This window comes from Neolamprologus brichardi, chromosome 17 (assembly GCF_056152115.1).
Source record: "Neolamprologus brichardi isolate AB-2024 chromosome 17, ASM5615211v1, whole genome shotgun sequence".
NCBI classification, from domain to species: Eukaryota; Metazoa; Chordata; class Actinopteri; order Cichliformes; family Cichlidae; genus Neolamprologus; species Neolamprologus brichardi.
In genome coordinates, this window is record NC_142120.1 from 34,157,304 (window position 1) to 34,185,050 (window position 27,747).

The 27,747-nt window shown below is 40.6% G+C and overlaps 1 protein-coding gene across 2 annotated transcripts in view; it reads right to left on the reverse strand.

Moving 5' to 3' along the window:
• Positions 1-2,007: 2,007 nt before the first annotated feature.
• The window catches only part of zgc:162331 (uncharacterized), a 41,487-nt gene continuing 15,747 nt past the window's right edge, over positions 2,008-27,747 (reverse strand). The window contains exons 1-6 of one of the 2 annotated variants that reach the window (XM_087830299.1): positions 24,122-24,370; positions 23,503-24,012; positions 6,596-6,787; positions 6,186-6,339; positions 5,919-6,104; positions 2,008-3,576 (exon numbers count right to left, since the gene is read on the reverse strand). In XM_087830299.1, the coding sequence (XP_087686425.1) occupies positions 3,243-3,576; positions 5,919-6,104; positions 6,186-6,339; positions 6,596-6,787; positions 23,503-23,788 (1,152 nt within the window). In that variant the 5' untranslated portion in view covers positions 23,789-24,012; positions 24,122-24,370 and the 3' untranslated portion in view covers positions 2,008-3,242. Of the gene's footprint in view, positions 3,577-5,918; positions 6,105-6,185; positions 6,340-6,595; positions 6,788-23,502; positions 24,013-24,121; positions 24,371-27,747 lie in introns of those variants that run through there. The other variant, XM_006806473.3, reaches the window with a different exon arrangement.

Below are 27,747 nucleotides of genomic sequence, written 5' to 3' on the forward strand. Positions count from 1 at the left end.
GACATTTAAAATGATTGCTTTACAAAGAAGAGGAAGCAAACAATGAAGAAAACAACCAATAAGGAAAAGAGGACGTGAAAATGAAAAATTATGCTCCATTTTTAAGAACAGCTCTTATTTTTAATATAGAGAAATTTTTATGTAACACATTCATTTACAGTTATGTATAACATTTAATTATATAACATGTCAACTACTACTTATAAAAATATTAATTACCAACAACATTATTAACATGCTGTGTATGAGACAACTGGCACCAAATTGAAATGAACTATTAGAAAAAATGTAAATTTTTTGTGTGACATATAGATGTTGTCTCAGAACAAAAGCAGATAATCATTAATATTATACTGTTAGGAGCAGTTTTGGCTTACAGGAGCAGATTTAGATATGTTCAACTTTGGTTCAGTTCAATATGAACATCGGACACTATAGCAATATACCAAGAAGCTTCCTTTAACACTGGGATTCTTATAAATGGCAACTATTTTTTTTTCTAGTTTTGGTTCATTTTTTATGTTCATCTCTGCAATATATTTATATAATATAATATAATATAATATAATATAAACTATAATAACCACAACACAACCAAAGCTGAGACTCTGCTTTAAATCGAGGTTTTAAACAAAAACACTGGATTGCAGTTGTTACATTTTTTTCAGCAGACGTTCCTCTTTTCATATGGTATAGGTATAGGTTGATCTTCTATAAGATCAACCTCTGGTATGGGCTGATCTTGTGGTGAACTCTCTCTGCTTGCTCTCCTAAAGTCTTCTTTTTATGGTACACTTGGAAAAATTTGATGTCTTTCTCCTGGTAAGTATTCTTAAGTTAGCTGGATGTACATGGATTACATGACATGCCCACTTTAGTATGTTTTAGGGCGCCAAGGGACAAAACGCTTTTAGGCCTAATTAATATTACCTGTTAGGACACTTTGAAACTTTGCTGTGCATAAGTAGAATGTAAACGGTATAAGTAGCAATGTGACTGTAGTTTCTAATAGTGTAAAAACATACTTTGTGTTTTTGCAGATTTGGAACTTTCTTCATCGCCAAAGCCTTTAGGGAACCAGCTACTTCTTTTTAGTTTCTAAATGCAAGGGTTTCCATAGCAACTTTGTGTTAAACATCACAGTCTTCTATGCTGTGGGTAATTCCCTTGTGCAAAGTCTATATAAATGCAGACTTTTGGAAGGAGTGTATAAAAAGCACTTAATATCTGGGAAAATGTCCCCATGCACTTGGGCATTTTGACAGCAGGACAGCCCTGAGGTCTAAGGGTCTTGTGAGCTTAAAGCTTAGTTGATGGAATAAGCTCAAAATCTTTAAGTTTGTGAGTGCTAAGGTTGTGATTGAGTCATAGACCTTGTTTTTACCTCAGAAAGTATGAGCCACGTTGCAGCATGTGCCAGCTCTGTAAAGCTGTTACAGATATCTGAATGTAGTGATGTAGATTCTGGGATAGGATTTTACATGATGTCCTAACCTAAGTCACACTTCATCGTGTTGACACAAAAGGCCGGGCGGTGTAATAATCTCGGTCTTGCATTAGTTGCAATCAAATGTCCAGTTAGTGGACTTGTGGCTATGTAAACTTTTACCTTTGCCTTTACCTTTGAGACAGACAGTGGTTTCCTTTCCTCCAAAAACACCCAAGGTTGGGAAGATGGTATGAGCGATGTACCAGATTTCATTATGCCATCAGTGATCCCCAGTTATCGCCAGTCGTGGCAGGTGGTGGTAGAGTGTTGCTTATAGGGGTTTTCTAATTGTTGGGTTTTTTCTCTGTATTATTGTGAGGTCTTAACCTTACAACATAAAGTGTCTTGAGGAAACTGTTGTGATTTGCTGAATGTGGAAAAACATGCTGAAAATGTAGGCCAGCTTGTCATTTTCAGCTGTCCGGAAACAGTGATGAATTGGGTCTGTAATCATTTCTGACCATGCATTCGTTTTGAAAAACTCTTAAAACACACACTGAACATATTGAACTCTCTTTATTCAGCATTTACGGCAGTCCTGTTGTTATACAAATAGTTTACAGTAAAAGACTTGCCATTTAAAAAAGGGTTAAAGTGCAGATTTATTAGTGTTCTATTAAAAATAAAAGCAAATGGTCCTTGCACAGAGTTTATGATTTAAGTGCATTTAAACAGTTCAAAGGAACAATAAAGGTTTAGCATCTCCACCCACTGCACACTCACAGTGTGCCTGACTTCATCATGTTTCACTAACATTGCACAAACGATCTTCATAAAATTAAATATGTTGTTGAATTAATTATGATGTAATGATTTTTTTATTGTAACCCAGAATAACCACGCTGGAATGTTTCACCGGCCACAGTGCTGATCACTAAAGCTTTTCTTATTAATTTTCTTATTGTACTACACAAATAGCTGCAAGAAGGAAACATAAACAGACACAGACAGAAGAAAAAGTTAAAAGTAGTTAACAGTGTTGAAAGAAAGAATATGTGAATTAACAATAGCCAGTGTGCGGTTAAATCCACACAAACTGGCTTTGCTCAGTGGTTGCTACAACGGCGCTTGCTGCCAATAAAAGCCCTCATTACTGTGTTTTGCCCATTCATTGTGGGAAAATACCTCAGTGTATTAACAAGAGCTGCTTTCATTACATCACACATGGCTCTGGTTAAAAGATGAGTGAGATTCCAAGAAGATATGTCAAAAAATATATATTTGTCAATTTATTTAGCTCAAGATAATAATATGTGCGATGATGGCTGATTATTTCTAAACAGTTAGCTATTAAAATGTACATTTCTGAGAGCTGCCTAAACAAAGTCTTCCTTCAATGAACAAAATTAGTGGAATCTAAATAACAACTCTTTGTGTCCCTTTGTTGCTAGGCTACATTGGGTTTCAGTAATGACGATCTGGTGGTTGTTAAACAAAAGCAGGGTTTTCTCCACCAATCTCCCCCTGCTGGTAACAAAGCTTCATCTGAGTGAGAATCAAGGGGAAAAAAGTTGTTAGGTTCCCGCTCAGTCCAAACTGAGAAGTCCATCAAGCATGCACAACAAAGGGGAGCTTCTACGCTGGCTGCATGTCCATTTCTACACGTCTGCTTTAGATTATTGGCACTGGCAGACCTCTGTGGGAGAAAACTGGGATAAGAAAGAGTAAAAAGACTTCATGTGTCTCCGAACATGCCCGTTCTTCAGTAGGAGCACCACAGCGCCCAGAAAAAATGGAAGCGGAAGTACGTAGCTTACTGCCATGGCCTCTGTGGTGTTGGATTGGGGTTGGGATAGATGGGTGCCGGTGTTGGGTGGTGGTAGTTTGGCACTAAGTTGGGTTTTGGAGGATATGTTGGGGTGGGGTACTGTGGCATGCCGTGTGGCTGGCTGTGGGGGATGGTGTGGGCGGGAGAGGAAGCGGCAGAAGCGGAGTCAGGGAGGTGAAGGTAGAGGGGAGCAGAGGGAGCAGTGGGAGCGGACGGTGCAGTCGGCGTTGGGACCCTCTGCAGGACAACATGTGGGTAAAGCTGAGACTCGGAGCGGTAGAGCCCGGGCATGGAGGCCTTCAGCAGACTCTCCTGACTCCTGAAAGACAGAAGCACAATAAGCCATCTGTTATTACAAACTAGGGAACTCATATGAATGTATCCACGTTAGGCTAAGGCTTCACTTCAAGATTAAAGTACAGATCGAAACAAACAACTGGTTTATTGAAACATGTCAGGAATTAAATAAATGCTACAACTATAAAATAACCCAAGTTTAACTTGACTCAGCAGATGGTTGTTACACAGAACCGTTAGTGAGTGTTTTCACACCGTAATTGCTCTCAAGTGCAGATCAAAACAACCCTACCAAGACCCTCAAGAGGAAGTGGTCTTGGTCTGGTTCCAAATGATCATGATTCATTTCCTTTTTTTTTAAAAAACTTCCATCCATCCATCCATTCGCTTCCGCTTATCCTTTTCAGGGTCGCGGGGGGCGCCGGAGCCTATCCCAGCTGTCATAGGGCGAGAGGCGGGGTACACCCTGGACAGGTCGCCAGTCTGTCGCAGGGCCAACACACAGGGACAGACAACCATTCACGCTCACATTAACTCGCACATTCACACCTAATGGCAATTTGGATTTTCCAATTAACCTATCCCCACAAGCTGCATGTCTTTGGACGGTGGGAGGAAGCTGGAGTACCCGGAGGGAACCCACACAAACACGGGGAGAACATGCAAACTCCACACAGAAAGACCCCGGCCTGATGGTGGAATTGAACTCAGGACCTTCTTGCTGTGCGGCAACAGTGCTAACCACCGTGCCACCGTGCTGCACAATTCAGGCATGTTCAATTTACTTGTATCAGTCACATGTATCCCAAATTTGGGTCCAGTTTGGCTCTCAGCGAAGGCAGTCGCACTTTTCTCCTCTCCTGCCCTTATCTTCCCTGCTTAGCTTCTTATGTCCTTGTCTTGTCTTGTGTTTTTACTTACTTTTCCCTGGAACACTCTCTCACAGTCTGTTCTCTAAAACCTAAAAGAGGAATTATGGATTTGATCAACTGGTCTCTGAATGCAATTGACACCCCTTCTCAACGAGAAGTCTGGGCTCGGGTGAGCCTGACTGGTGAAGATATCTACCTATTTGGAACCATGATAACAGGGTTCTTGCTGATCGGAGCTGGCTTTGCCCTGACTTATCGAAGAATTAAGGAAGCGGAACCGGCTGTTCAAACCCCCACAAGGCTGCCCGCTGGGATTGAAATGATGGCGTGAGTTTCTCAAAATGGGCTCATTGAGTGCAGCACGGAGAAGATCTTGGAGAACGCACGGCTGCCGTGAATACTCAGAACAAGACCTCTGAGTGAAAAACTGGATTACATCTGGAGGGGCTAGCTCGAATAACACCTTTGAGCACAAATTGATCACATCTTGGGAAGTGCACTGCGGTCGTGAGTTCTCAGAATCGGCTCTTTGAGCAAAAAGAATGACAACATCACGGAGCGTAAGTTTGATAACATCATAGAAACCTCACGGCTCTCCAACGGGAGATTGAGAGACCAGTGTTGGACTGTTAGAAGAGCTTTGAAATTCATATGAGTTGTTCGCACTAAAGTAAAAACCATCATCACTTCATGCGGAGACCCCTTTCGGCGCCAGCTGCGGCCTCAAGGCTGGAGCTGAACAAAAACCCTGATAACGACTGTGTTTAGACTGTTCCCCCCATTCCATGCAAGGCCACCTGGGTTGGCTGGAAGACTGTTTACTTAGCCTGGCGGGGCGAACGACACTGTCTCAGCTGAACTCTGGACACACACACACACATACACTGATATGCACACACTGATCCCCCCTCCCTTTCCAAACGCCTTTGATGCTTTGCCCTACCGGGGAAGATGGCGGTCGACTGGACCAGCGCAGACATGCAGGACCGGTTGCGCTGTCTACACCGGCTCTCTCTTACCCTTTACCCGCCCCTGTTGCTTGTCTTGTGTTTCTATGGTGTATTGATAGTCATGTGCTTTTTGTGCTGAGGTGTTTTTTCTGTTATCAAACTGTTCTCCCACTAGGAGCTCAGTCTGAGTGGAGTTTTTTTCTCCTCCTCTTACCTCATGTTATGTATTTTTGTTGTTTTTTTCCTATCAGCCTACCTTTCTGACACGTCTCCCCAATGTGATGTTTGTGTAAAGTTGGTCAGAAGGTTCCTTTGTAAGTGCGCATGCGCCATTAGCGTGCTGCCTGCTGTAACCCTAATTTCCTTTGGGATTAATAAAGTATTCTGATTCTGATTCTGAAAATAAAGGTCTAAGGGGTAAACCTTCTTACTTACTATATTTGTCTCGGCACAATTTGGGAAAAATGTTGTTTATTTTGTTTTTAGTGACTTTTAAAAAAGATTTTCTGTGTGTTTGGTTCCTGTGAATGTTGCCAGTTTACCTTTGGTATCCTCTGTTCTCGTATCCACTGAGGCCTCCCGTCAAGTAGAGGGGGCTGTCTGGAGCAAGACGGGGGTTCATCCTCTGGGACAGGTGGAAGATCTTAGGTGGAGGGAAGGCTTCCCATTCACCCTCCTCTCTCTCCAGCCAGCACTCGCTGCGACGGGCGGAGCGCTTGTCTCTGCGTCTGACGAGGTCACAGGAGAGATTTATCAGTTTTTGAGAGTTTGATACCAACATAACTCCGCACCGCCATCCCCATTCCTACCTGATCCGTCCATCTTTCTTGGAACGGTCCCGGCTGGATCGCTCCTGCAGACAGCAGATGAGAAAGGACAGGGACATGGCGAGGATGACAATGCCACTAACAACTGAGGCCAGCACAGCCACTCTCAGTCCACGGTCCTCCGGCCTGGGGATTGCTGTTGGGAGAGCAGAAATGACTCTTCAGGTTCTCTCTTCTTTCCTCTTTGCTTTGATTGCTTGCATGTTGAGAGGAACAGTTAGACTTGTTCCCTGAGCACAAAAAAGAACTGTGTACTGTCAATGAGTCTTTTTTTTCTTTCTTTTATAAAAGTAGAGGTTTGAATGGTGAAAACTAAAAAATGTAAATGCAGGAGAGACATTTTTGGGCTAATGTATTTAAGTTTTAGGTTTTCCATACTTAAATCTACACACCTTCACAGACAGGCAGGTAGTTGCTCCACTGCGCTTTACCATTCCTGACATGGCAGTAGATTTTGTCGCTGCCAACCAGCTGGTATCCATCTCTGCACCAAAAGGCCAAAGCACTCCCGATCGACACGCCTGTTCCACCTTCCACGTAGAAGGAACCCCGACGTGGTGGCAGGACAGGCGTACAGGACAGACCTGATGGGATGCGGGACAAAAGTGCTTAGATCAACCAAACACTTGGTCATTGTGCTAAAGAAAAAGGGGATTAAGTTAGACAGGGAGCCCTCCAAAAGTCCTCAAGGGGGCACTGAGATTGGGTTTAGTGAGTTGAGGAAGGTACACCTTCCTTTAAGCCTACTTTATTCTGATTGAAAGCCCCTTGCAAACAGAAGGCTGGATGAGTAGAGCTGCTGTGCTCACAGCCAGAGGTGTGCCAGAGATAACTATGTTAGGGATGTCTACTCTCAGGGACACCGCAGAGCAGGCATCAAGACACCAAGAGCCTAGAATAGAAAAATGATGCTCAGAGCTCATTACAAAGACCTCATTTTAACCTTTGTCCATGTGGAATATCAACTTCAGGTCCTATAACAGTATATGTATGCGACCGAGCAAGGAAAAGTATAATAGAGCCCTCTAAAAGTTTTTTCACTGAGGTCATGAGTTAGTGTGTGTGAGCTCCTAAAACCAACATTATGCCTTTTCATGAATTAGTGCCATTTGATTTCTGTGGAGTTAATGTCTTTTCCAATAGCTGGACCATCTTTAGCAGAGTTAATGTCCCCCCCCCCGCCCCCCCCCTGTTTTCCCGCTGTTCATTTCAGGCAAAACCACAGCTTGCTCCCAAGTTTCTGCAATCTGTGGTGGGGCATTTAGATTACCATTTTCACTAGCAGAGAGAGATAGACGGAGAAAAGCAGAGGCATGCAGCACTATTTTTATCTTCCTCATGCTACAATACACAAATACCTCTGAGAGGTCTTGTGATACAGCAGCTATTGTTAGCTTGTGCTGTGGGGATATTTGAAGTTCTCAGAAAATCTCATGTAAACATGCAGCATCACTGATTGCACAAAATGTGCCACATGTTTATACTGCAGCTTACAGAAAAGCAATGCAAGCATTTTTTTGTTTGTTTTTTTGAATCGCTGCAAAGAATGATAGAAAAAAATGAACATACGATGCAACACACCCATTTAGCCAGCTCAGACTTAGTTTTATTTATTTTATGTTTAATTATACAAACTCTATTGAGCCTGCACTTTATGATTGCATTTATTTAAAATAAATAAATTAAAAAAAAAAAAAATATATATATATATATATATATATATTTATTTTTTTTTTACGGATTTGACTTATTATGATGACCAAGCTGACCACTTATTTTAAATCTTAGACCTTTTTTTGTTTGTTTGTTTGTGTAGGGGTGTCAACTTTGTATTCCAGGGTTTTTTATTTGTATTATTAGCTTGGATCTCTCTCTCTCTTTATTTTATTTTATTTTTTTACATCTACTGGCACTGTTGTAATTATGATGTGGGAATGTATGTCTCATATTGTTTTATGTTCTTCAAAAAGAAAACAGCATACTGTGCAATTTGTCTTTTGTAAAATTGATGCATAAAATTCAACAAAAATATCTGTGGAAAAAAATGAACATACGATAGGGGCTGACAGGGTTGTGCATACAGTCGATGGTAGGGACGATTGAGCAGTCACCAGGTCTAAACTGAACTGCAGAAATTCTGGGTTTTAAATAATTTTGCCAGAATGTTACATTTGAGTTATATCTGCAGAGTGTTATACTAATAATGGCGGATCTCCAGCAGAATGTACAGAAATATGTTTTGACCTCATCATGGAATTGGAAAGCTGCGTTATCACTTTAATCATTAACTGAAGAAAACCTTCAGCTACCAAAAATGTATACATTGTGAAGATTAGTGAAACACTTTATATTCTGAGGTCTGTTACATCGACAATGATGACCGTAAACTTTAAAGGAGTGTCCACAAAGGAAACAAGACACTTGTCACCAATTGGTTTATTGTGATGGTTGGTCACTAGACAATATTCCGGGCTCTGGTAACCCTCTAATAGATTTATTATCCTGTCATATAATACTTTAGCTAACTACACTAATCAACTAGTTGCTTCAGTTGCCCACGTAGAAGGTGAACTTGGTCCACCCATTTTGCGTCACCAGTGTTTATAGCACCCATCGTTACCTGAAGGCTCAGAGTATTGTTGACTTTTAATGTGGTCCAGATTAACTTGGAAGTTGGAATTTTTGAGTCCCAGTTGGGATTTTCAACTGTAAAATCATCAGATTCAGCCCAAATGAATCTGTTGGGCATTTTGTTTGGACTTCAGACAACAATTCTGATTGCTTCACTGCCAGACAATGTAAAATGTTAATATGAACTTTTAATCTATACTGCCACTGCTGTTTGTGATTTGCTAAAAAAAACAACCCACGCAAAGCACTGACCAGGTTCCACCCATGAAGGTGCTGCAGCGGTGGCAAAGAAGCATCGTGCTGCATCAATAGTGATGCATGAATGTGTTGACCTTTCTAAAACGCAAAACAAATCCTGTTTTTGTGCTCTTCTGACTTTACTATTAGAATGCACTAATGCAGTTACCAGGGTTTCTACAGTGTCTGGTAGCTAAATGCTATGCTAGCAATCAAATTTTTGCTCCACTTTTGGCCCAATAATTATATTATAAATATTTTATAATTATATTATTTCATGCCTATGGAAAAATGTAAAAATATGTAATTTCCTTTGGTAAAATTATCTTTAGTTTATTGTGATTTCATTTCGGTTTTGGAAAGTAGCCCTGAATATTAACAGGCTAACTTTTTTCTCTTTCTCATCTACTTTTACGATACAGTGTAGGTTCACACTAGATGTGTGGTATGTATAGTGCCATCATGATACTAATATTTCATGTTTTAAATATCAAATCGGTATATCACAACAGCCCAGAAAGTTGAAAAATGGTAAGTTGAAAGATGCTAATGGAGGATGACCAGGTTGATTCTTTGTGGATTGGACACCTTTGTTCTATCTATAGTAATATTTTCTATTTTTAGTAAAAAAAATAATCATTTGTGCTTTAAAATGGATTAAAGAATTAAACACAGAAAGTGTTTGCTATTATGGTGTTTTAATGAGTAATGGCCAGAGGAGCGCGTGATACCGTGGAATGCTTTGCTGTGTCACTATTAGTGTAATCTTGTGTGTGTGTGTGTGTGTGTGTGCGTGTGTGTGTGTGTGCATGGGAGTGAGAGAGAGAGAGAGAGCAAGAGAGAGACATATCATCCCTATGAACATACAAGCTGCTCTCTGCTGATTAGGAGCGACAGATGGGAGGATTTCTGCTGCGTTAGAGACAGTGAGGGAGAGGATCCCGTGATCCTATGCGAAGATGACAGCATCCTCTCCCTCACACACACACACACACACACACACACACACACACACACACACACACACACACACACACACACGCACACACACAGCATTACACAGCACAGCACACACGAGACACGTGCGTGATTGCTACAGTACAGGGAAACAAGGACAAGCTGACTCTGTTCTTTTTTAAACGGGGGACTAAAAGCCTTTCTGTTTCCCTTAAGAGACCTTTTACTCATGCTTTGTGTTTGTATGTAGTATATATCTATCTGGCGACCATCATGTATTTTGTAGAGGGGGCTTTATAGTGTACTTAAAAAAAACAAACGCTTGAATTTTTTAGGTCCTGATGTCTGTATTGGCAGAGCATGCACACACAGCACTAAGAGATAAAGAAATGACATTAAAGGACATGATCTGTTTAAATGATTCAAACAATCTGCTTTACAGTCATGAAATACAGCACACCTTTAACTTATAAAAGACCTTATGTTTAACCTTGTTCAAGAAAAGTTACACACTCAAGATGTCATCAGTGATGTGGATACAATACTTTGCTCTTTTCTTTTGCTCCTTTGCAACATTCAATATTCCTGCTGTGGAAATAAAAAGTAATTGCTCATTTGTGTTGTAGTGGGGCAAACCTCTCACAGAAAGAATATTAAAGAGATAAATTTGCATTTGAATGAAAGCTAAATGATCTTTAATTAAAACGAGGTGAATGCAATTATCATCAGAGATTCATCTGGTGAGTTTATCAGACATTATTACGGCACCAGGAGCTCTCAGTTTATGACCTATTAAAAGGCAGCGCACTAAACAACACATTGTTCACTGTCCTCACGGCCATATTGATTATCAACCGGTGGAGAATATCAACCATATGGATTTACATTTAGCTGTTTTATTTACAGTAGGATTCTAAAGGAACTTGCAGATTTACAGAGAGCCAATGACTGGAGGCCAGTGTTTCCTGACCACAAACCACAGCATGCATTAACAGTGTACTATAACAAAAACAATGTCACTATCGTTGCTCAGCAATGGACTCACTCTGTTTTAAATCAGCAGGCTATTACAGTATGGATGGATTTGTAGTACTCAGAGAGACAAGAGCAATTTTAAATACTTTAATGACTAAAGCAACATTAGCATTCATTTTATTACATTGTTCAAAGGTAACTCTCTTGGTTGTCACGCACAATTACAATTCCTGGCAAGTATCTAACCGGTTCACCCTGTTCAACAGCTAGCAGTTAACTTTGGCTATGTGTGATCTGCAGCTAGTGGACACTGGGTTTGAGCTACAGTGTGTTTACAATGAACAAAAGGTTCTTGATGTGATGACAATTGAGACACTGAGGTTTAAGCTAAAATGCTCAGTAAAGCTGAAAGGAACGGACAGGCAGGCTCACAGCCCCTCCTCTCACTAGCAGCTGAACACCTGAACAGTAGTTGTGGTTCACGACGCTAAAAAATTAGGAACTTAAAGCTCCCATTTCAACAGCACTTAAATTTTAAAGAGTTATCACAAATGCTAAACTGGCTGGCACACATGTTAACCATAGCCATTTAACTATTAGTAGTACCTGATAGCTACATTAGCTATCTGTTAAGTTACAATTAAGGTAGTGACTGGTGGCTAGCAGTAATCATTACCAGCCCTGTCCCAGTAGCAGCCCACTTTACCAACTCGATTTAAAAAATAAAAAATAGAGCCAACATAAAGTACCTTAAACCTGCATTCTATCTAAAGGCCACCAGATGGCAAAGCTGTGGTTGCAGAGTACTGGTGCTGCAGAAATTTATGGGAAAATGGCTCTTCGTTTTAACCTCTGCAAACATTTTCTTGCTGGGCTTAGTCATTTTGGGTCATATTTTTCCCCGCTGTATTGAAATTGTAATATTGTGACAAAACTAGTGTTCAACAATAAGAAATAAATAAACATAAAGTAATCCTATTTGCCCTCGAGGTTAAAACACTATACACGAAATAATGGTAAATGGCCTGGCCTGCATTTGTATAGCGCTTTACTAGTCCCTAAGGACCCCAAAGCGCTTTACACAACCAGTCATCCACCCATTCACACACTGGTGATGGCAAGCTACATTGTAGCCACAGCCACCCTGGGGCGCACTGACAGAGGTGAGGCTGCTCGCCCAAGGACACAACGACCGAGACTGTCCAAGCCGGGGCTCGAACCGGCAACCTTCCGATTACAAGGCGAACTCCCAACTCTTGAGCCACGATCGCCCATAATGTTAAATGTGTATCGCTGGCAGTGTTGGGAAGGTTACTTTTAAAATGTATTCCATTACAGAATACAGAATACATGCCCCAAAATGTATTCTGTAACGTATTGCGTTACAGAAAAGTATTCTGAATACTTTGGATTACTTAATATATTATCATGCTGTTTACAACTACATGAATGTACTATTGCTGTGATTTATTACTGTTACTGAAGGAACCTCTGGCTAATACGTTGGGTTCTGTGTCAGGCTTGTAGCCGAAAACTAGCTTTACTTTGTTGTCTGGGTCAACTTTGCTAGCAGAGACAGAGAGAGGCGTTGAAAGGCTGCTCCAACAGAACTTATTGTTTTCGGAGGAAAACACGAACACGGTGTACAGTCGAGTCTTAATAGCTTACTTACAACTGGGCTCGTCAGGCACTCTTCTTGGCTGCAGTGGTTATTATTATATTTACATGCTTCCAGCTCCTGTTTTTGCTGGATGACAGCTCGTACTTTTCCTTTTTCTCCCTCCCTCGCTCACAGACACATAACGTGTATGGCAGTCCATTCTCCCTGCAGCACGGACTACACTGCCTATGATGCTACATTCTTTAGAGCTATACCTGTAGCATTCTGCCTATTAGCTTAGCACAACAACAACAACAGGCGCTCTCTCACCCAGGAAACACGCAGAGAGAGAGAGCGTCACCCTGTAACCATGGCAACCGTAACGCTGCCACCTGGAACAACAGAACGTAGCTGTCAAACAAAACCCAAACAGTCCTGACCCGCCACAATATGAAACAGGGAAGTACCGCCGTGTAATCCATTTATTTCAACAAAGTAACTGTATTCTAAATACCACCTTTTTAAACGGTAACTGTAACGGAATACAGTTACTCATATTTTGTATTTTAAATACGTAACGGCGGTACATGTATTCCGTTACTCCCCAACACTGATCGCTGGTGCAAAAATGGTCTCTTTATGTAATTCTGCAGTTCATGACCATAAATGGGTGTGGCTATTTAAAGGTACTGTTGAATATCAACTGTGGTTTTTATTTTATTTTAAGCCTGTTTTTCACCAGCTATAATTAACCATTAGTTGGCTGACCAATTATTCATCCAGTTTCAAAAAATCTAAGATTTCACCAGCCAAAAGCTTCAAAATCCAACGAGGTTTATCATGGTGGCTTTATGTAGTCATTTGACAAAGTCAGAGTCATCCCATTAACTGATATCTATTTATCAGCAGTGTTTAAAGTGAACTTACTAAGCAACACATTAGGAAACAGGGTGTACTATTTAAGACTCTGAGATGTCTTTTGAGATTCTTAGCTTCTTCCCTCTGGGTTTACTGTAGAAAAGGAACAATGAAGACAGTGTAGAGCAAACAAGCATAATGTCCTCAGTGTTGCTCAGAAGCAATGAAAAGCAAAATTAATGCTGAAAAGATTGAATCTGTGTTGGAGTGTACTTTTTTCTTTATCTGAGTTTAGCTCAAATGAATGCTCACAGGGGACGTGTGAGCAGGGGACTGACAGCAGCTTCCAAGCACAGACTTCGTTTGCTTCTGTGGTATGCTGGTGTTCAGGTATTGTGTGTTTTCCCCAGAGAGAAGACAGTATGAGCGCAGTGAGGGTATGTGTGTGTGTTAGCTCTGTGCTGTGTTTGTCCAGTCGATTTGTTTCAGACCCATTCAGAAAAAAAATCAAAGAGTTTGGCTGCCAACAGGGTACTAATACAACTCTGCCCCCCACCCCTCCCCACTCCCCAAACCAGGCAACCCCACACTGTCCAACCAAACATCCACTCGGTTGTATTCTTCTTTATCACCTCCCACACTCGTCTCTGTCATGGAAGCACTCGGAATAGTGTGTGATTAAATAAAGATTAGGTTCTCCACATTAAAGATTCAAACACACACATTCACACGCAGAGGGAACACATCCAACACACACTATCTGTACCCGCAGCATGCACAAATGAAAATGCAGTGAATAAAAAATGCATGCGTGTTTTTATTAACAGCAGGTTTATAGAGCCCTTTACCCATTTTATTTCAATTTCAGCTACTTACAGAAATTCAAATTTATAATCTTACCTAAAAAAGGCAATTGTAATACTTGTCTTATGTATAAAAAAACAAGCATTTCACAGAGTCGGGGGATAGTTCAGGAAAAACATGGCCAATGTCCACAAAACCTATCCTTGGATACACAACGCTTCCAAATAAACTTCATTTGAGTCAGGCAGATGCTAAAACTCTGAACTGATATTAATGAGAGACGGGGTATCTGGCTGACTTGCTGCATCTTGTTTGTCCTAAAGTTCCTGTCTTCTTGAGCACTTCTTTTTTTGCTCCATTTGCTCCAGCTGCTCTCTTACGTGGTCTGAGCTCAAACAAACATCATGCTTCCCTGTCCTATCCATCAGTGGATCTATTTCTGTGGCACCTTGCTGATGTGCTGCATCACAGCTGATTACCTAACGCCCGCAGCTCTCTCTGCTTGTGCAGCGTATGCTCCTGTGCAAACCCTTAAAACCTCAGCTGTGAATTAGTGCATGTGTCTATGGCATATGTTTAATCATTTTTCCTAACATGTGAAGTGATCAGCACATTTATGAGGGATTATCTTTTGGTTTATGTTTTCCTTTATTCATTGAATGTGCAAAAACTACAGACGTTAGCCGAAAGCTGCCAGATTTGATCCAGCAAAAGCTCTAGCAGCTTTTGCTGGATCTGACCAAGGATACTTTTTCCAGGTAGAGATCTGACAGTGGATTTTGAGCATCAATAATGTCTTTTGAGTTTCTATTAGCCTTGGCGACAGCTCCATGAATTCAGTACATTCTGCACAAAATAAAAAGGGGGAAAAAAGCAAAAAAAAAAGCACACATTTAAGCAAAAAGGCTTCATCAAATTTATATAACAGGACTATTCCCACTTTCTCCGCGTGCATGTTCCACCATGGTGCCTGTCACTTTGTTTCAAATGTGGAGAGTGAAGTAAAACTCATGCTTGCCTTTTAAAAATGTAGGAAATGGAAATACTGAGAGGATAAATTAGAATACTTATATCACAAAAGAAAATCTAAAATGACAGAGTGCAAGAGCAGTTGTTCCCCTTCTGCTTCACCCATCAAAGAAGAGAGAAGGCTCATTTCCAGCTCTAGCTTAGTGACTTTGTTGAGCTAGTTTTAAGCTGTGGGAAGGTAATAATGAAGTTGAGTCACTGCCAAACGCCATATTGGATTGACAGGCCGGGTAAAGAGGCAAGTCTTTTTTGTCTGAAGCTCACTGAGCTGGACAGCTCTGGAGTGACGATAGTGTTTGTCATTGACAGAAATACCCCTGGATCTGCGTGTGTGTGTGTGTTTATACATCATCGTGAGGACCAAAAGTAGGAGTGCTACTATACTTGTGGGGACCAACAGTCGCTTATGGGACAAAATGCCCATAGAACGAGTTTGAAGGCATTTTTCAGACTCAAATTTGGTTTTACTTTCAGGGTTACAATTACATTATGGTTAAGGGTTAGACATTCATTTTTGATGGTTAGGGTTAGGGAAAGCATTATGTCAATTAGATGTCCTCACTAAGATATGAAAACAAGTGTGTGTTGTGGCTTGTACCATACTTGTCCCCAAATAAATTCCTGTCAGTCAAACTGCAGAAATCTAGAAACTGCCAACATTATCTTTGCCAAAACGCTTCTCTGTGTATCACCTTTCTTGAGTGTTTCTCGCTGAAGGGAAATTAGCGAACATTATGCGGTAACTGATACTAGAGGTTGGATTGGATGGGCAGCACTGTCGCCCCACAGCACGTCCATTTATGGCCCATTTTGTGTGGAGCTTGCATGTTATTCCTGTGCCTGTGTGAGTTCCACTCAAAAACATGAGATTAGTGATTCTAGACTAACCACAGATGGGCTAGCTAAAGGTAGATAAACTGAGTAAAGTTTATTGAATTAAATGGCATATGGAAAAAATATGCTTTGAGTGGTTAGTAAGACTAAAAACATGCAACAGTATTATACATAAGGGAAGAAGATTAAAATGGTGTGCTAATGGGAGAAACGTATGTTATTTTTAGCTGTTGGAGAAAAAAAAATATTCAAGTGGACAGAAGTAACTCATGTTAAAATACACTGGACTCTATCTGCTACCGATGATCTTTATCCGCGTGTGTCAGCGTGTCAGTAACAGGATTTCTTGCACTAGATGTAACCTGGAATAGGCAAAGGTAATAGGCTCTGCCAAGAAGGTAATCAGATTTTACGTTTACGTTTTTGGCTAACCTTTTTATTTAAAGCAACAACAGCTTACAAGCAACACTTAAGTAGACAATGTGTCTAAAACTGAACTTTATTGTTCTTATTCGCAAAGTTGAATCGCTTTAGAGTATTTAACTTGATTAACTTCATTAAAAACACACTAAAAATATTATCTATCTATCTATCTATCTATCTATCTACATACATGTTGTCTCATTCAGTCAAACAATTGTAGATTTTTTACTAAAGATTTTTTGGACAGAGATGTCTTTAGAGGGAAAATAAGCAATAGCCCAGATAGTCTAAAAAGGATTCGCTGTCAATTTTGGCTTGTTCAGACTAAATAGCCCAAAGATCTGCCAAGTAACAGATATAGGCCTAATTTAGGGATTAACATTAACTCTTACACTCTGTCGCGGTTAATAGGTTGTGTTATCATGTTAACTTTGAGGTTTACAGCTTTTCTAAAGCTGAAATAACTGCTGCTTATCAGGAGTCTGCCAGTTCCTCCGCAGGAAGTCGATCTGGACATCAACATGCACCACTGCTTCTCTCTCCAGCTCAGTCTGCTATTGACCACATATTTAAAGCTATATAAACCTGAGAAAAGTCGTACAAAACAAAGTATTTCTACCAATGATTTGTTTTTATGCTGATATCTAAGTGTGCAGTGTTCAGTTCATTTCAAGTTCCTACTTTCTAAAATTTCCAACCCTAAGGCAACTGGTTTCTAACTTTATTCAGATCGATTGTTTCTATCTGTATGCTAATCTGAAGGGGTGTAGAGCTGCCAATGTCAGTCTACTGGTCAGTTTAACATTTAGGCTTCAAATCCTCATAAAATATTTGATGAATCTTATTCCCCTAAAAATGAGTCTTTTTACCTTCAGCATCAGCAAGGAAACCACATATTGCATGTTTTAGCTTCATATTCTGCACCTTCCTGGTCGCTTCATGAATCCTAATATTTTAATCTTTCATTCAGTTCCAGGTTAAATCTTGTGTAGTTTATGACTAAATGTCTCCTTTCATGCAGGGAACATTATGTACAATGTAAGTTCTGTGTGAAAGATACTGCATGGAACTTTTTGGATGGTAGGTGAAATGAAGGCTGTGAATTATAATGATCTGATTTTGATTCTGATCTGATTCGATCTGAGCCATCGATAATTTAATAGTATGAGTAAAAACTAATAAATATACATTATTTGAAACATTTCACCAGAAGAGAGGAAAAAGAAGAGAAATGTAAACATAGTCAGATGTAAAAGAAGAATCACTTGAGGATAACATGATCAATAGAGATTAATTTACTTCCAGGCAGTGGTAAGGATTCCTTGATGAGCTGCATAATGAATCGCGGCTTTTATCGACTCCGTCTGAAAGCTCTGTTTTATCCGACACTCCAAGGATCTTTGAACTAAACTTTAAGACACCTGCTTCGCCAGCCTCATCGATATTAACACTGTGAATTCTGCTAACAGGACATCTCAGTTGTGTTTTCAGATACTAAATCTTGTCTTTAATAGCTATAAATAAATAAAAGAATTGACCTTGCTTATAATAGATGCAGATTTTTTAAAGCATGTTATTACAGTAGAGTGAACTGATGTGGTTTGATCTTTGTGACATCCTGCTGGAAGCAGCCATAAGAAGATGGGTGACTGTGGTCATTAGAGGATGGACACCCGGTGTGGTCTGCTGCTGCTAATCTGCTTCAGTTTTGATAGGTTACGCATTCAGAGATGCTCTTGGTTGTTATGAGGCATTTCCACCCAGAGAACTGCCTGCTTACTGGAAAATGTTTTCAACCGTTGTCTGTAAACCCTAGAGGTGGTTGTATGTCAGCAGTTTCTTGAATATTCACACCGTCTGGCTCCAGCAATCACCAATTCAAAGGCAGTAAATAAATAAAGGAGTTCCTGACATGGCTGGTTAGTTTACAGTCATGTAGTGTTGAATGGTTAAAGCTGTTAGCTGATCGTAATAGCTCAAAAGTAATTGAAAAGTGGTGGAAACAGCTGTAAATAATGCATTAAAGGCTCAATGAAACTGCTGAAAGTGATTGTTAAATGGTCCAAACCAGTTTTTCCAACCGTTTGGAGCCACAGCACATATTTCACCTTAGAAAAATCACACAGCACACCACCAAACAAAAATGTCACAAAAACCATATTCACCATTTCCCCCCACACAACAGGCGTAGGGGAATTGGCTTAGTTTGTCCCCAGTATACCTTTTTTGCTTTCTTCTGACCACTACTCATGCTAGGGCCTTCATTTGGGTCAGAATTTTCTCCAGGACCGAGGTCAGACTGACTACTACTTTCAAATATTTATCTATTGCTAATACACGCTGCGTCGGCTCACATCATGTGATTTGTTCTTCCTCTCTTTCTGTTTTACTGGCAGTTGGCAACCCATTTAATTAGGGCAGGTAGTTGTACTGCCCTCCAGTGGAAGAAAATGTTGTTCTGCCCGTTACGCTGATCGCTGGTTAGATAATCTTCCACAGCATACCTGATAATTTCCCATGGCACACCTATGTGCCGTGCTTCAGTGGTTGGGAAACACTTGCCTAAACAAGCTAAAAGCAATGGACAAATAGATCAGTTTACTGAAAAGTAAATTGAGTTAGCTAAATGTGTTATATTTAGTTAGCCAAATGTAATGTAAAAACTGCAGAATTAGGTTAGAGAAATAGATATACAGGTAATAGATGGCTGAAATTACTTGTTAAAAGCAATGAACAAATGGTTAGCTAAATATCAAGGACTAATGGGTGATATTAGCCGAATGGCCACGTGTGACAAGTTGCAGTAACAGCAGAGGGAGATATTTCATTTCAAGCCTACATGAAAAGAATTATGGGAAAGTGTTTAAACAGACTTTACATGTTAGCTGCCTAGCTGGAGTAGAAGGATGACTTTTTGACTTTTAATAAATTTTCTCCCCCTACTGGTGCAGGAACTTCCTCATGCTGTCTACCACGCTTTGGAGAGGAAATGGCTGACATCCACATGGTGAACCGACCGACTATATGCTTTATCATGCTAGACATTCTTTTTTACTTTTTACTTTACTATTTGACTTTGTTCGTTGCCTTTAATTTGGCTGCTGAATCAAAGTGCTCTGCATCTCCTATATTTAACTGAATTCATTTTTGTCACCTGACAGTGGCTTTATACTTACAAAGCCAAAACTAAAACACCGATAATGACTAAACATAAACACTGCGTTGCTGCTGTAATCTGGTCCTAAAGTAAAAAAATCAAACAGCTTTAAAGTGATGGGGGTAAGTAAACAGAATCTGGAGAGCAGCTTTTATCTCTTAAAGCTAGCTGATTAGGATTTGATTTTGTCATAAACATAGCTACCACTCACATGTTGCTTTTAGGAGAGTGGACATTAATCACACGTTTAGGATTTAACATTTTTGGGCACTCTCTTGCATAAAACCTCTGGTCAAGTGAAAACCCTCCATGTGGTGCAGTGTGGCAGGCCAGCTGATTACCTGTATGTGTGCGTGTGTGCGTGTTATTAAAGCATGAAGTGCTTATTCCTGCTTGGTCAGACAGATTGCTGCAGTTGTGAAATGAGCAACTGTGTTGTTTATTCTCTAAACCTTTAAGAAGATTGCTGTCGTTTGGGCTGAGTGCGTCCATTTCCAGTGTGTGTGTGTGCGTGAGAGAGAGAAAGTGAATTATGTGTGTATTAGCCACGTGAGCTTTGCATTTTGTCATCTGCTGTAGGCTGTTTGTGTGTACACGTGAGGATATGGGCAGTGTGACTGAGAGGAGGGTGGGCGAGGACGTAAGAATAAATGGTGGAAAATCAAAAAGAAAGAAAGACAGTGGGAAAAAGTAAAAGAAAAAATACAAATGATTATAGAATAAAGAAGGGGAATGAGATGAGATGAAGAAAGAAACCAAGTGACAGATGATAAAAAAAAAAGCAATTAACTGAGAAACAGAGGAGACAGGGATAGGTGAAATGGAAAGACTTATAGACAGAAAAGCAAAGAGAAATAGCCTAGATGGGCAGTGGGAGAGGAGGAAAAGATAAAGGCAGCTCATGCTCCAGTAGAGATGAAGTCATGCGAGTGGCGCTGCAGCTTTCTCTTCAGGCTGAGCTGCTCCAGCGTGGACATAATGAACTGTCTTTAACTGCATCACCTGCCGCCTCACACAGCACCCACTTACACTTCTGTACCGGTCCGTGAGTCGTTTGGTACCGGGTCGCGAGAGTTGAGGCTCGGGTGTGAAATGTATGGTTTTCAGGGTTTTTATAAGTTTTCAGCGTTATTTTGTTATCGTTTTTATCGTTAACTCGGTTTTCCTGGGTCTTTTCACGTGTGTTATGAATAAATCTTCTTTTTTTCGGTACCGGTACTAGTTTTATTTTGCTGTATTTATCCGCGACACCTTAAAGGCCGGTCCGTGAAAATATTGTCGGGCATAAACCGGTCCGTGGTGCAAAAAAGGTTGGGGACTGCTGCCATAGAGGCATACAGAGAGCCAGACATGGAAACCCTCAGTTTGTACTTAAACATGCTGCAAGTGTAGCTGTCTGTCAAATCACAATCCAACTGCATCGTATATGAAATGTTGAAACTTAGTATTTTGTGTTTTTTTTCTTTATTTAAAAAAATATTTTTGGAATACATGCATACTATGGTTTGGTATTATCTTGCTCAAATAGGCAAGCCTTTTCCTGAAAATGGATGGCAACATATTGTCTGCTACTCAAAAACAGTTATATATATTGTTTAGCATTGATAGTGCCTTCGCAGATGTGTGTTGCTCATGCTCGGTGCACTATTAGACCTCACCTCCTTTTTACCACAGAAGCTGTGGCATCCATGAGTTCCAAGTAGAATCACAGGACATGAAACTTTTCCACTTAACTCATAAGACTGTAGTACTGTATATAAAGCTGACAGGAGACAGCAGCATTTTTTTTTTTTTTGAATGGCTTTGTTTCCTCTTTGCATGACAGAGTTGTTGCTTACATTTACGGATTTGCGTTTACTGATAATATTAAAGTTGTTTCACACCAAACATTTCAGGGATCCCATGGGAGCTACCTTTTTTTTTTCTCTGTTTGCTTCCACGTTGCTCATATGAGCTCTGCAGTGATGTAATCCAACAGCATCTCTTGCTGTAGCCTTTTATTTCCTTCTAATGCTGATTGAGCTTGTTTTTTTTTTTTTCTCTAAATTGCTCCATAGTGTGATGGATGCCTAACAAGTTTAAAGAAATGACTGTTATACATTTTTATATTTAGGTCTGACAAGTCAAAATCACATTGTATTTCCTCTGTCACAGATAGGCTTAATAAAGTCAGGTTTTTACAGCTGGTTCATTTTTCTGTCTTTTATTTGGTAAATGTGAGCGCTAATGTTAAGAGCTGCCATTTACGTGGCTAACTGGATTGCATTTAAATGACTTATATATAAATTACGTCACTCAAAACTCCTCGTGTTTTGGAAGCACCTACTAGACCCTTAAAACACAATAGTTTCAGCTTCCTGCACAAAACAAGAGGGTACTATCTGCTTATTGTATACCAGCTCATGCTAATAATCAAACTGAGCACACTGTTAGTTGCAGCAGGCCACAAACTCCACCCCAAACAATCCGGGCAGATCTGCCAATCTTAATGTCAGCCCACAACTGCTAATGGCTCAGCTGGTACACTACCACGCATCCAATTAACAAATCTCATAGTGGCTGTGGTAATCCTCTGAGACTTAAGCCATCATAGCTGTTAACCCTAACCCGTTCTACGTTTTGGAGAAAGCAATAACAGACTTTCACTGAACAAACAGTAGTTTTTGATGTTATTTTCTTAACTGGGGAGAACAACTTGTCCTGATTGGTCAGAGTTACAGTTGTCACTGATGATAATTTAGACATGAGAGGTTTAGGCTGTTTTATCCTGCCAACATTTGCTGCAAATCTGCAAGCCGCATCTTTCACAGCTTATGTCTTGTTTATCTGACTTATTGTCAGATCTCTTGTGACTGAAGCCTGCTCTGTTCTGTACGGGGGTCTCGCTCCTTTTCTTCTTACTGCCACATACACGTGTGTCCTTGCATGCACTTGTGCTGCCAAATGTTCACACGATTACCAAACTGCAAGCTTACTTAACTGCAAACAGAAGGATTTACTATAAATCAAAAGTAAAGGCAGGCCTTCATAAACAGTCCAAATGACTGAGAGGCACACTCTTCCACTATAACAGCCAGAGTGATAACATGCCTGTTCTATTTTGTTTTGGTTTCTTACATCTTTCTTGTGAGTGAACTGAAAGACAAAGTGGAAGCTTTCAGAGCGAGTAGGTTGCCTCTTTTTTCAAACCAGCTTTAAGCAAAGGATGAAACACAAGTAAAACACTGCACAAAACACAAGTCCACTGGACTTTTAGGTACTTTCAAAGACACTTTTGTAGATAAAATGCAGTGTCGCTTAAATAAAATGATCTCAGAGAATTTTTGTTGTTGTTGTTGTGGTTTTTGTGCTTAGGTTGAGTTCAGGTAAGGAACCAGATAAAACCATAGTGAGGTTGACTGGAGAGGAGGTAGATATGCAAAAATCTTTTTGTAGTGTTTTTGTAAATACCCCATTTACCTGGATTTTTATGCATACTGTGTTATGTTGTTATTGTGGTCCTTTTTTCACAGTTTTTGCAATTTTCCTGGATTATGTTTAAAGGGTTAGACTTTAAAAAAAAGACTAAACTGACTCATATTTTTAATAAACTGTTTGTTGTTGCTGCTTGTCTTATTTGTATGAATGTTGTATTCAGTGTGGGATTTCAGTCTTTCCATAGATTCAGCTTTGGCACTCGGTCATGCTCCTCAAAATGTTTTGCTAATAAGCAAAAATGACCATTTGCCCCTCATGCACACTGAAATATTGAAGCAGTGAAAACAGTAAAAGTAAAAGTAAGGCATTAGACCAACCTGTATAATTGCTGGTGACACCCTGGGTCTGCATATCTGTCAGAGCCTCTGTCTGTGCTTCTGTCTGTGCTTCTGTTGGTGTCTGGGCTTCAGTCTGCAGGTCTGGCTGGAGCTGTATTATTGTGCTGGTCAAGTCCTCTGGCAGCAACGTGGCAGCAGTGCTCCGCGAGTCCTCGGGGCTCAGTGTGGAGCCTCCAGCAGCGACCAGAGCACAGAGCAGGGGGCACAGCAGCATCAAGAAGTGGGTGCTGGCACTTTTACCGGTGGCTGCCACTTTTAGAGACATGGGTTCAGCTACTGAAGAAGAGCTAAGAGAGAGGAAGAGAATTCAGAGCCTCATGGTAAGTCTCAAAACGTGGAGGAAAGATCCTGTAGAGGAAAGTTTTCTTCTTTCTTTCCTTTTTCTCTGTCTTGCTTTCTTCAGTCTTCTCCTCTCCTCTCTTCTTTTCCTTACTCCCTTGGTGAAGAGAGGTAAACTCCCTCTGCGTGTCCTCTCATGATGCTGCTGCTCTGCATAGAGGCATGAGACAGAAGAAAGGATCGTGACAGCGTGTATATAAGTGTGTTTGTGTATGCGTGTGTAGTAGATCCAGCTGTAATCTGCCTGCTCTCTGCTCACTTGCTGCTGTTTTCTCTCCAGCCTGCTCTTCGCCGTCCCTCGGCTTACTTGCTTGTGCTCTCACTCGGGCCGCTGCTCTCTCTCTCTCTCTCTCTCTCTCTCTCCTTGATCTCCAGCTGGGCTGACTGAGCTCTTGCATAACAGTAACTCACTTGCTGAGCCGTGCTGAGCTGTAACTCATGCACCCTTAAGTCCTGATATTCCTGGTTGCTGCTCTTTCCCTCTCTGCCCCTCTCACCCTCTTGCAGGTTGCATGCATGGAGCATTGAATATTGGTGTTTACATTAAACGATTCAGACTGATGATTATTCGCTACTCGATGACAGCCAGCTAAGAGATCGCAAGCTGGAGATTAGACTACACCATGCTAAGAGAAGTTAAAGCTTCCAGAGCTTTTGGCAGAAAAACAGAAAACTTTTATCCCATACAGTATGTGGTTCGAAAGTCTGCATAAAACACAAGGTCCTGCAACAAGCTCAAACATATCGACTACATAGGCAGTGAAACACATCAATTTAGCTCATGGCCCAACATAGAATGGGTGACACCTCAGGTCAAGTCTACCAGTATCTCTGCACAGCAGGTGTTAGTAGACTACTTGACTGACTACGGACAGATTTACCAACACGTTGCACCGATGGTGTTTGGTGTAAAAAAATACTGTGGGTATTTACAAAGAGAATGAAGTGACAGCACAAAACTGCAGGGAGGAGAATATTTAAATGAAGCCCGCAAAAAGATTTACTAATGTTTGCGACACGCAGTTTGGTGCTGATTGCACCAATCTTTACCACCGAAAAAAAAGCAATTCTTATTTTTTGCACTTGATGTTGAAATGAACTGATTGTACCTGTGTTTGGAAAAGAGCACAACTTTTGTAAATCCCCTGTAAAACTAAGCAAGCCTATAAGTACTATTTGGTGATTGTGCTAACACACTATTTTGCTGCAATTTTATGCAATTTCTTTGCTTGGTGAATCTGCCGCATTGGCAATTTTAAGTTTAGCCACCTTTTCTTCTTACCTTGTCCTTCAATAATATTAATCCTGGGTTCACTGGACCCACTGTTAGATTTATTAGTGCCTATAGAAACTGGGAGAAGGAAAAACTAGGGGTTATAGAACCACAAAGTCTGCTTAGGGAGGAGGTTGGGGTGGATGTATGGGCTGACAAAACATCTTAAACACAGGAGAACTGAGTTTGTTTTCTGTTTCAAATTTTCTTTTTGTGCTTCAGTGAATTTAACTGCGTTTCTTTTTTCCCCCATTGTTGTGATTCTGACAGTTTCATCACCTTAAAACAGTTTTAAGAGACAGATGGTCAAATCAGAAGGTGAGATTAGCTATACGAAGATTTGAAGTGAGGTCTGTGAGGCCAGCACTGGCTCATGTCAATTCAGGTTAAAGAGGGCTCCTGACAGGAAGGGGAGCTGCTATGGTTAGCTGGCTTATGCTGGAGAGAGACACACACGAATGTGTCAGCAAACCTACAGCAGAAAAGGGAGAGATGAGTAGATCTAAGAATGCACAACTTCTAAATTTTGCACCTTCATGTCAAACAGCAAGTCTAGCAGGCTGATTTGCACCCTATTTGATGGATTTTATTCAAAATATTAAAGAGACATTTTATCACATGTTTGTAGCCTTGCAAGATAAGATAAGCCTTTTCTTGTGTTCACTGAAGTCGGGAACTCAGCCAAGCATCCAGCCGTGAAAACTGTCTGTCAATCCAAAAATAGTAGCCCTAGATTACCCCGTGAGGCAGATTTGAAGCTTTGGTGTAAGAAATTATCTAGCATGCACTGTGTCTTGCTATCTTCAAGCAAAGTTTAAGAAAGTTCACACTTGTTTGGCATGATACCCCCAGGTCAGCCTGTGACTATCTTACAATATGTCACCGTTTCCCAATAACTCTCCAGTTGTTGACTCTTTCACAGAAATGAACAGCGAGCCTCAGGCATGTTCAAATCACAACAAGGTGGATGTGTTTTGGTGACACAGCGCACAAGGCTTTATTTCAATAAGACACTGAAGCCTGTGAGGTGAGTTTGATGCCTTAGTCCAAAACTGAGTTTCCCTGCTCATTAATTTATCATCACTGTTTCTGATTATCTTTTTTGCTGCATTCATGTGATCAAAAACGTGACTTCAGTACCTGACTGCCTTCTCTGACGTCACTAAATGTGTGCACTATCGTCCATTTGTGTTTAACTGTGTGTGTGTGTGCATCTTCATGTGGGACAGCGTATGTCACAGGTGTAACATGATGACCCTGATAGCTTTTGTTGATAGCTCTCAAGTCAGAAAGTCCATGCAAAGATATGAATTATTGATGCAGCTGGGACCAAAAATAGGAGAATGAGACAGAGAGAGAACAGGATGTGTAGCGCAAGGAAAGGAGGTAGAGTCTGAGAGGATCAAAAAGCAAGAGAGGAGCGGACAGAGTGAGCGATGACATGAGAGCGAGGAGGAAAGCAGTGGGAGAGAGAAAGACGGCAAGAGATTGAAAAAGAAAGAACGATGGAGTGATCTGGCCCTTTTAGCCTGCGAAAACTGCCATCTATCAAATGTTCGGCCAGTAAATGGGGGCTCACTAGGCTCCGCTGCTGCAAACTACATTATTTACAGCTACAGCTTTGCCAAAATGGACACAGGGATGGCTTCAAAGGACTGATCCAAGGTTTTATTTTAAGCCATCAAATTATAGCTGAACAAGACCAGGTTTTTATGGGAAAAGTGCTTCTGGTATAAATCACAAAATGTGGCTAGAACAGAGAAAAGGTGGCTTCAGGTTTGAGCTTTAACCTCTAATGCAAGTGTGAACTAAAATGTTGGCAGAAAACTCAAACACAGTGGATGTTTAAATTCTTCTCAATGGGAGCATGTTATATCATATGTGATATGTGAATTTCTACTTTAAAAGTGTAGTCAGCAATATACTTTTGATTTGACATTTTTGTTATCTTCTTCATGTAACCCACCAAGCGATGGCAGAGTTAGCTTTAAGAGTTAGCTTTAAGCTAACTCTTAAATGCAAATTACAATGCATCCAATGGGGGCATTTGTGTTAATAATGTACATGGTCTCTTTTCAAATAAATGTCAATAAAAGCAAAAACAAATACTTTATGTGTAACATTAAAGAGGTTTTTCATAGGAAGGGACACTCTGAGCTCTCATTGTAGTTTCCCCTTAGCTATAAGGAGCGCCTTAAGCCCCTTTTCCAATAGTAGCTACTCGGATCGACTGGTTTTCCATTACAATTGAGTACCTCCTAATATGCGTGGTCATTGTAATAGAAACATCCTAGCATCCCACGACGTAATTAATGAACGATACAACAAAAGTGGACTTCGTGGCAAAGATATACCAGGCGGTTTTGATTTTCCTGAATGAGATGCTCTCACAACTCATCGAGTGAAACTACTGACCAGCCAATCTGTGGCATGCAGTCTGAGAACGTCACATGTTAGTACCTGCTAGGAACTGAGCAGGTACTATTTTAGTACCTGGTACTGTCATCTAGGGAAGAAGGATTTTTCTTTCCTAGTTGTTGCATGCTTTGTTGTGTTTGACGATAAGAGTATTTTTCTTTTTTTGCATGCTTTTACTGTATTTATTGGGACTT